The sequence below is a fragment of the Triticum aestivum genome, chromosome 3D (genome assembly GCF_018294505.1).
Source record: "Triticum aestivum cultivar Chinese Spring chromosome 3D, IWGSC CS RefSeq v2.1, whole genome shotgun sequence".
NCBI lineage: Eukaryota > Viridiplantae > Streptophyta > Magnoliopsida > Poales > Poaceae > Triticum > Triticum aestivum.
The window spans coordinates 561590710-561600999 of NC_057802.1; the positions used below are offsets into that span (position 1 = coordinate 561590710).

Sequence of the window (10290 nt, forward strand, 5' to 3'; positions counted from 1 at the left end):
TAGCACTGTAACATCCCAAAATTCTAAATTTTGGAATGTTATATTAACTAAATAGATTTGATTGATTGTTTGATTGTGGTGTGGTTGCTTGTGTGAAACTGAGTGAAATTTGAAACTTTTTGAAAGTTAAATGAGAGGGAATAAAAGGACTTTCCCAAACTTTCACTTTGTATTTTGATCTACTTGAATTCAAATTCTTTTCACCACAAAACCCTAGAGAGAATATGACATGACTTCTTCCATTTAAATAAATGAAAAGGGTTTCGAAAAGATTTGAATTTTATTTGGAAATATTTCCAAATTCAGAAACTTTAAGCAACTCAATGATTTTCATGAGAGAAGATAAGACTTCTTCAAAACATATGAAATATGAGTTGGGAGTTTCAAAGGATCAAATTTAAAGTCCCTTTGAAATTATTTTCAATTTGGAGTTATTTGGTTTTTATTCAAATTATTTTTCTCCAAAAATAAAATATATGGAAAATAGGATAAAATGATTCCCTACATCAGAAAAATGGAGAGAAATAAATTTGAAATTATTTTGGTATTTTTAAAATGATTTTATTAGGTTTTATTGCAACAGTAGCACTGTTTCCTTTATTTAAATTTTTTTGGACTTTATTTGATGCTAGAAAAATGTTCATGTTGTATAAAATATTTTTCTGAAAATTTTGATATATTATATGCCTATATAATATTTTTTTATTTCTCTTTGTTTTATTCTTTTGTCTCTCTGTTTTAAAAAAAATCCTCCCCGCGGACCGAACTGGGCCGAAGGCCCAGCTGGCCCACAACGCCGCCGCCTTCCTCGCGTTTGCACGCCGGACACCGCCGCCGTCCCCGACGCGGACTCGCCGGCCGCTGCCCCCTTTGCCTCCTCCCCACGCCTCCCCGCCTATAAAAGGCGAGGCCCGACCCCCCTCTCTCCTTCCAGCCGCCGCCGCCGCCGCCTGCTGCCTCCGCTCGATCCGAGCCGCCGCCACTCGCCGTCGAAGGCCGCTGTGCCGCCGCCGCATCGCGCCGCTGCCCGCGCCGCCTTGCCGCACCCCGCCGCCGCCGTCCGTGCCACTGCTAGCCGCTAGCGCCGCCGCCTCACGCAACCGCCGACGCTCGCACTCGCCGGAGTTTGGGGTAAACCCTAGCCCCGATCCCCGCCGTCGGATCGAGATCCGACGATCTCGATTCGTTCTTTTTTTCGTTTCGGCTAATTAACGAACGCTCGTTCGTTTAGGTTTTATTTGTGAATAGATTCGCTAGATTTGTTTTTGTAGCGAGTGTTCGCTCGATAGAATTTTCCTTTTTCTTTTTATTTTCTGCCGGGGACCCGTTTGCAATTAGTTTACTTATAGTTTAGTCCCTAATCTTAAAACGATCACTACGTTTTGCTTGTTAGTCAGAATTAGACGAAACCAATGCCCACTTCTTCGTTATGATCCCCTCTTTCCAGTAAAACAACTTAAACATGTTTTTGAATGTTTTAAAATTTGAGTTCAAACAGATTTGTATTTGAACTTCGTTTGATCGTAACTCGAGTTTTATAATTCCGTTTGAGTTGATTCTTTTTGCAAATTAAAGCTCTTGACCTAAACTTTCTGATAAGGCCAAATTCACTTAATTTTGGTACTGTTAGAAATTGTTTTATGTTGCAAGAGTTAGTTGCTTGTTTTCGAAGATTTCCGAGATCTTTTCTTCGATTCTTTTGCATGATTGCTTATGTGTGGTTACTATTGATTGCTTACGATAGATTGACCGGAGTGTGACGAGTAGAACTATCAGGAGTTATGAGTGTGAATCATCATCATCAACAGTACAAGGCAAGTTCACACTTTGATCATATCCCTTTCATACCCAGTTTTTATGCATTAGTTTCAATCCTCAAACACTGCATGATTAGGATGTGATTAACATGTGGGTATTGGGAAGTAGTTGATGAGGTAGAACCTATTACTTGTTTTATTATCAAACCCTTGGGAGTTACTTCTACGTTATGCTTATATTGCTATGCTATGCTCGTATACGTGGATTGGGTTTGAGTGTATCCATGACAGATGTGAGTGTTTAATTAATGGTTCAATTCTAAGGTGGCAACTTTAATACACATCTGGGTGGATTGTTGGTTTTGGGCACTTGGGGTTCTACCAGTGTTGTCCTAGGAGATCCCGGGGTTATACCGTGTGATCCTCCTATGATCCACCACCCAGGCTCAAAGGGATCATAAGATTATTCATGCTAGAAACTTCCATGTGCAGCCACAAGCTATTATGGGCTCTAGCATAGTTGAGTAGGTTGCATGACCTCTTCAAGTGGTACTGTCTACCCGGGGTTAGAGTTAATGCTTCTGAAAGACTGTGTCTGGGTCATCCGTTTCTCAAATACCATGTAGTGCGAGAAATCCAACGGAGGAGATCGAGTCTTGTGGGGAAAAGTGTGTAAACCTCTGCAGAGTGTATAAACTAATCATGATTAGCCGTGTCCCCGGTTATGGACAATTTGAGTATCTGCTACTTGAATTATTGATTTGATCTCATCACTCTAAATTAATTTGTTGGGTTGATAATTACTTTTAATTGGGATTGAGGTGGGGGTACCATTCTCAATGTTTTTCAAACAAACTTTGTAGTTAAATAAAATATATATTCCCTTTGCAGTAGGGAAAAATTGGCTTTTCGCAAAAACTGTATAACCATAGAGCCTCCACCAGCCAAATATGCATGTAGTGATAGTTATTATTCATCATTATCCTATGGTGTGAATTTGCCAGTACATTCAATGTACTGACCCTTTATGGCTGCAACGTCTCATGTTGCAGGAAATCTTACGACGAGTAAGTGATACGTTAGGGTTACGATTTCTACACTCAACTTTGCCGTTGGTGTTGATGGGAATCCACAACCTTGTTGTTACTTCCGCTATTTGGATTGAGGTAATAGTATGTACGTTACTTTATACATGTGATTTACCTATGTTATAAATCCTCGAGTACTGTGTGTGTCAGCATACCGATCCAGGGATGACACTTAAGCACAGAGACTTGACCGTCTGAGGTCGGGTCGCTACAAGATGGTATCAGAGCACATGTTGACTGTAGGACGTGACTCCTAGAAACTGGCAAGCCCATAGGAGAGATTTTTCTCCACAACTTTCCTTTCAAAAAGGATCTTTTACCTCTCTTCTCTTCTGAGTTAATTCAAATATTCCCTTTTAGTGAGACTATACCCCTTTTCCCCTTTTGACCACGAAGATTCGGCTGATGAGACCACTCTGAGAAGGACAAGATATCGGACAACTAAAACCACGTCAGAAGGAAGTGGATTTTACCGTGCATTTGCATAATGGAAACTACAACGGTTGAAGAGTCCGAAGACTAGGAGAAATTGAAGGCTCTGAAGAATTCCAGATTAGTAGGACCTAGGAAGGCTACCCTTATGGATTTGTCAGACTATGGAAGCTGTCAATACCGGAGATCAAGGTGTATCGGAGAAAGACCGGAACATGGAGCATTAGAACTCAAAGTTTTGTCAAGAAAACCCTAAGGCAGGAGATAACAATTATGGAATGATAGCTCATGGCAACGACAAGGGAAGAAACACGGCTATCCATGGTGTTATTGCCGCTTATGTTATTGTCACCGTGCGGAGTTAAGCATGCATTTCTTCGAAAGGATTGGATGACAAAAGGGCTAATGGAGCACCTATCAGCAAAAGATGAAGTTTTAACCTTAGCTGGTGTATCAGCAGGATCTGGAGTATTACATCAAGAAGTTTAGGGTGGAACTTTAGGAAGCCGTATTTGACGAGGGAGCATTTCGTGAAGAACTCAGGACCCAGAAGCTGGAAGTGGCCAAGCTGGAGGAGCAAAACCTTGAGACATTAAAGATTCATCAGGAACTGAAGGACAGTAGTACCATGGCTCATGCCAAGGATGTTGAAACCCAGAAGTTTGGAACGTAACTCCAGAATAATAAAGGACGTCACGAGAGACTTCACGTCAACAGAGATGATCTGGCAAAAGAAGTTGAGAAGGACAATCACGATCGGAAGAAGCCATCGGAGACATGAACAAGACCTGAAGAGTTTGGCGACTTTGAAGATTTATTGACCGTTAGAAGACCAAACCCCTGTTATATACCTACGTTAGATGCGATGATTGTGAGCTGTCATTTGTTTGATGTTTTTCCGACAGCCACAATAAAAATCTGTCTTTTCAAAACTATTGTTTGCATTGTGTGTATCCCTTTCTATCTCTCTTATCCCACCCCAAAACCCATGGACCCAATAGAGGATGAATGGAGATGAGCTTGTATTTTCTGGACCGATGAGTCAATTGGAGATGGACCGATGGATTCAGAACATGGAGGATCACATGAAGAATAACCCTATAGTCGGAAAGGATATGACCCAGCATGCTTTCAGTCCTTTGAAAGAGGTGCTGCTACTTGGTGGAGGATGTACCAAACCATCAATGGATGGCAAGGAGTAACCACTTGGAAAGAACTTAAGTTGACTTTGCCAAAGTCTCGGTTTGTGTCCCAGAAATTGAAGCCTTATGGAAGTGATATGAAGAAACCTTGTGCATGCAAGCTCTGTGGAGAAATAGGACACACCCATAAAGAACACAAGGGGGAATGCCCTCATTGTGAAGAAAGTCACCCAGAGGAAGAATGCCCAACTAGGCAGATTACTTGTTTCTTGCGTGAAGGGACTACCCACTACCTTGCTCAGTGTCAAATTTACCCCATGGTACAACAAACCGTACATCAGAAGAAAGAAGCAATGAAAGGAGCCCTCATGGAAATTTTAGAAGAACCTGTGATGAAGGAAGAGGTGGAGGACACACCGAAAGAAGAACCAATTAAACCCTGCACCAAGTCATGCTATTCGTGTGGAGAAGAAGGACACATCTCCCATAATTGTATGAATTGGGATCTAGTAGAATTCCCGACAGAGGAAGTAGAGTATGACCCACAGGAAATAGAAGCCCTGATTGGAACGGAAAAGTCCAGAAAGAGAAGTAGATTGGATTCCAGGAAGGATCTGAGCCATATCACCTGTTATAGGTGCAAGGAGTCAGGGCACTACCTCAGCAGTTGCCCAAAAAGGAAGCCAAGGACCCAAGGAGGCTATATAATCACAAGGAAACCTCGAAACTTGTCAAAAGTAATATGTTTTCATTGTAATGAAGCAAGGCACTTTGCCAGAGATTGTCCTAAGGAGAAGGAGACTTGTGATAATTAGTTGTGTCTGTGAGAAGTAAAGTAGTAGTAGTGAGAACATCATCCTTTATATTGAGGCGATGAGTTGAGTCATGTAATGGAAAAGCAAGAGATTGTAATCATTGAAGAATCAATAAAGTTAGCACCGTTGGTACTGATTTGGATTTTTATGTGTTGTTACTCTATGAAGAAAGATTTTGACCATTTTTGAGGATGTGAGAAATATGGTGTATGGATGAATTTGTGCATTTCAAGGGTGGTAGTACCCTGTGAAGACCCTTGACCCCTGGAAAAGATAATGAGAATCCACGGAGTGGATTTCGGGCAAAATAAGTGTGAGTTTTGTCTCGATATGTGGGATACCCCAAAAGTATGAAACAACCTCATCATGCAACACCGCATTCAGAGAGCATGCCAAGAGAAATGCTGCCAGGTCAGACAAGACCAAATCTAGCTAGGTAACAAGTAGGCTGTAAGCAAGGTGACATTAACTAACTTACATAGACCCGTTCAGCTATATAGTGGTGCTTGAGGAGGTCAAAAGGTTCAGAAAACCCTAAATCAGAAGCTATCTTGTTGCTTTAAGCAGCACCTCCACCTTCAGTACGATGGCTCTTGAAAAACTCTACTGCTTCCTCCGTTCCACAATACATGCCTTACATTTGTCAAAATATAGATGTATCTTTGTTGTTTCATTTCACCCTCTTTCTCTCGCCTTCTTGTTTCCGGGCACCAAAAAATGGGCGGGCACCCCCCCTTCCAAGCGTCATCGGGCGTGCGAGAACGGCATCAGCACGATCGTGCAGCCCGGCGGCAGCATGAGGGACAAGGACGCCGTCGACTGCTGCAACAGGTAGGGCCGTACGGCGCCTTCCCTCCTCTTCACCGGCGCCCGCCACTTCAGGCACTCAACCTAAGGTACCACCTGTGTCCGCCATCGGTCTGCCGCAGAAACTTGTGGATGTTTCTCAGAATATAAGTGATTTTGAGTCGGAACAATAATATGATGGCCTCGGAAGCATTCGGCTACCCACGGAAATGACGAATAGGGGCATAGGTGATGTTGTACTATCACATTGCCGAGCCAGCAGCTGAGTGGGTACCTAAGGTCAGATAGTTAATTTAAGCAGAAACTGTGTTTGTATTCAGACCTCCACACGAATCAAACTTGTGAGGGCACTCTGACCTTTCCAATTGCCAGCACGTGATCTCATCTTGGCTTGAAGATTTGTGATTACCGGCAACCCTCAGATGCTGGTTTGTGGAATTCTCTAAATTCTGTGGATGGGTAAAGGGTATCATATCCTCTCTCTCTGACTTGTAGCTTCCGGAGAAAGAAGCACTGAGTTGCTGGAGCTCAGATGGATGTATATAATTCAGAAGCATTCTACAAAGGGAATGACGCCGAAGCAGAGTGAAATTTCAATTTACTGGAGATACATTTGCAACAGCCAACTGAACAATGTCCAGATGTCTCACGTGTTGCATGTTACAACTTGAACAATGTCCAGACCCCTGGTGTTGAATTTGAGCAACTTGCATGCTGTCTGAACCATTTAGATTCTTCCATGAAGCAATTATTAGTACAGCAAACAATTGGCAATAATAGTTTAAGCCAGGCAAAAAAAAACATTTGTAAGCAGCACCGTCCTCCCTCCTCTCTGCTAGCACAACTGAACTCATCTTTCAGTATGCACACATAGCTAAGACCTAACAGTCCACCAAACAAACGGTGCGCGATAACGCCCTCAAGGGCACTCCTAACTCACTGCGGCGCAGTGAGCCTGTGCAACAATGCGCGCCACCGACCGCTAAGGCATACCAAGTTGATTCATGCCAACTACAACAACTTCACAGCATAAACTAAAATTGCAGTTGGACAAACCAGAAAGACCATATAAGAGTTTGACTGCAAGGTAAAACAAAAAACAAGATGAAGACGGAACAGACTTGAAGAAATTGTTGGTTTTATCCGATTCAATCTATTACTCCTACCAGCAATCCAGCCACACAAGACTTGACTTGGCACAAACACCAGATCCAGAAAGCATGCCAAGAGAAATGCAGGTTCTTTTAGCTGAAGAACTAGCAGTCTTGCAGCACAAGAGGCACGGCGTGGTGCTATTAACTAACTCACAGAGATCCTTTCTGCTTTGTAGTAGTACCTGAGGTCAAAAGGGTCAGCCCACCCAAAATCACAAGCTATATTGTGCCTGCAGAGTGGACCCGCGACATCAGTGCGTCGGCTCTTGAAGATGTGTAGTTTGCAAGCTTTGCTGCTCCATTTCGCACCCGTCAGAGGTTTCAGCTTCACATTCACATCATCATCCACCGAGGAGAAACATGCCTTGGCCACCACGACCACCATCAGCTCCAGCACCCGACCTCTCTCCGCCATGAACTTGAGGAAAGCGACCTCGCTTCTCGACCCTTGGAACTCGTAGAAGAACACCTTCTTCATGCTCTGCACCACGCATTTCATGGGACCATCCTCCTGCCAGAACTTTAGATTGACCTTGCCGGTGGACTTTTCAGGTATGGGAGGGGACTGCAGATGAAAATGGTAGCATAATAGTTCAGGTATCTTATCTATGAGCATGCCAACAGTTATATGATTAATTTCACAGTTCTGACAGTGCAAAGTTGTACTAAACCAGAGACGCTTATTTCGGGACATTGTGGTACTTAAAACATAGTGACTAGTATTCTAAAATTGCCAATGCAACAACTGTATCTAGTTAAGTTAACCGATTATACATAGACATGGAGCGTCTCCAGGTTGGGGAAGCATCTGAGAAAGCCAGGCGCTTTCTTCACAGCATTGCGGATACCGAACTGCACGTCTATGGCCAAAATCTGGACACTAGGGACAATCTTCTCCTTGCTCCCAGCCTGCAATGCATCCCAACACCAAGGACAGAGAAACTAAGTCAGATCATACATAGGCAATATCAATTGACACAGCACAGTTATACATGCAAATTAAATTAGTAGGATCTACGACCATGATGACGGTGTTGCTAATCCCCAGCTCTGTCTGTCCTGGCTGAATGTATCCCAGCACACGCAGGTTGGGTGCACCGCCAATCTTGATCCTGGAAGGGCTGTTTATGGTGAACTTGCCGGTTCCAGGCAAGGATACATTTCGCAGGAAGAGCCTCTCCAGGCGAGGGGCATCCACCACTTCGATGTCCTCCAAGTGGGTATAGCCCAGCTGAAGACACCGCAGGCTGTGGCTCACGAGTCGGAGGCGCGCTCCGGTCTGGCTCCACATGATGAGGAGGAACTCCAGGACGGGGCTTCTTTCGAGCATGAAGGCAAGAGCACGGTCCTCCATGACAGTCATGCAGAGGCCGAGCTCCCGGAGATTGGGGAAGCTGGCGCCGCGCGGCACGGCGGCGGTGCCTGGAAGTGTCCAGACGCCGAGATAGAGGCGGGTGAGGGAGGCGCAGCTGAAGAGCGTGGCGGGGAGGCGCAGGTCCATCGGCCAAGGGCGGTTGACAAAGACGAGATCTTTGACCCCCTTGGCGACGAGGGTGTCGATCCAGCGCGCCATCTCGCCTCGGTGCTCGTCCATGGTGCTGCAGGTAAGGTGGACGCAGCGGAAAGGCCCCGGGTGCGCCGCGAGGGCGCTGGACACCGCGGCGGTGACGGCGCGGGGAGAGGGAGCACCGATGATGAGCGGCCCAGAGGCGCCGCCGTCCGGAAGCAGATGGCTGTCGACAAGAGCAAGGGGCGCCGAGCGCCAGAGTGGGCGCCAGCGCGAGGCGAGGGCGGTGGTGCGCGCGGCGTCCTTGGCAGGGAGGCGGGAGATGATGTCGCGGAGGACGACGTCGGGGAGGCGGCTGATGCGATCGACGCCGTCGGGTACCCACGATGCGTCGGCGAGCGAGAGGGGCGCGGTGGGGGAGACGGGCGGGTCCGGGAGGTACTCGTACGCGAAGTGGAGCAGCATGTTTGAGCCGAGGTCCAGCATCGCAGGATCCCGGCCGCAACGCTCTATTCTGGCGAGCATATCGCTCCTGGAGATGCCAAGGAGCACCTGCTGCTCGTCCATGGCCGCCGGAGGAGGGGGGGAAGGGCGACGGCGAGGGTTTCGGTTTGGGGGAGAAGAATGGTGGCAGTGTGACTGAGGGCAGAGATGTCGCTGGCTAGATGTTGGGCCAAATGTTGGAATCAGGTAATCCTGGGCCCATTAAACGCTTCGGCTCAACAAAGAATTTCAATCTGCCTCAAAAGTTACTCAAAAAATTCTGCCTCAAAAGTTACTCAAAAAAATCTGCCTCAAAAAAAGAATTTCAATCTTCTCGACCAAAAAAAATCCAAATACTAAATACTAATTTTTTTACAGTGGAAAATACACAATACTAACTTTTCAACTCACCATAGAAAAATATTCTGGGGCAAGAGGAGATTTTTCCGCCTCTTTTTCACCAATTGACCATGGCAGTTACCCGCCTTTTTTCCACCATTCCACACCGATGCACAAGATCCGTGGGTACCAAGAAGCTACCTGATGGCACGAGAGTTTGATAGGAATGTATGATCTAAACAATTGGTGATGAATTATTTCTCGCATTGTTTCAATCTAACGGACTGGAACGAGATCCTGGCGCAACTAACTAGGTGAAGTCCATGGTTACCCGTGTCGTGAACACAAACTTAATGGCTCACTTATTTCGGAGGAGGCACCCAAGGCTCTTTTCAACATAGGAGATTTGATGGCTAAGGGCCCCGATGAATTGCACGCTATGTTTTTAAGTGCTTATGGTCGACGATGGAAGATGATCTATGTTAGTAGCACTACTCTGTTACTATCAAGTGCATCACCAGGGAAGAGGGGGGTCTTGAAGAAAGAAAAGTGTTGAGTCTAGACGCATTATGGTGCGAGTAAAAAAAATTGGGCAGGAGCAAGCGGTTGGATTGGCCTGACCCTTAAAGACCAAAGATACTCGGCTTCCTCTTCATCAAGTCGTGAAATTCGACCCTTAGTTAGCAGCACCAAAATTAGAGCAGGCCCAAGATAAGTAAGGGGTGGGAAGAGTTATGGGGCATGGGAGTATTAAATTATTGGTTGA

The 10290-nt window shown here is 45.4% G+C and overlaps 1 protein-coding gene across 1 annotated transcript; it reads right to left on the minus strand.

The window, feature by feature from the left end:
* Nucleotides 1-5207: 5207 nt before the first annotated feature.
* LOC123075447 (F-box/LRR-repeat protein 13-like) lies at nt 5208-9327 on the minus strand. Its single transcript, XM_044498048.1, has 3 exons — nt 8217-9327; nt 7970-8104; nt 5208-7760 (listed from the first exon to the last, which is right to left on the minus strand). The coding sequence occupies exons 1-3, from the start codon at nt 9267-9269 to the stop codon at nt 7341-7343; spliced, it is 1608 nt and encodes a 535-aa protein (XP_044353983.1). The 5' UTR covers nt 9270-9327; the 3' UTR covers nt 5208-7340.
* Between the last annotated feature and the right edge of the window lie 963 nt (nt 9328-10290).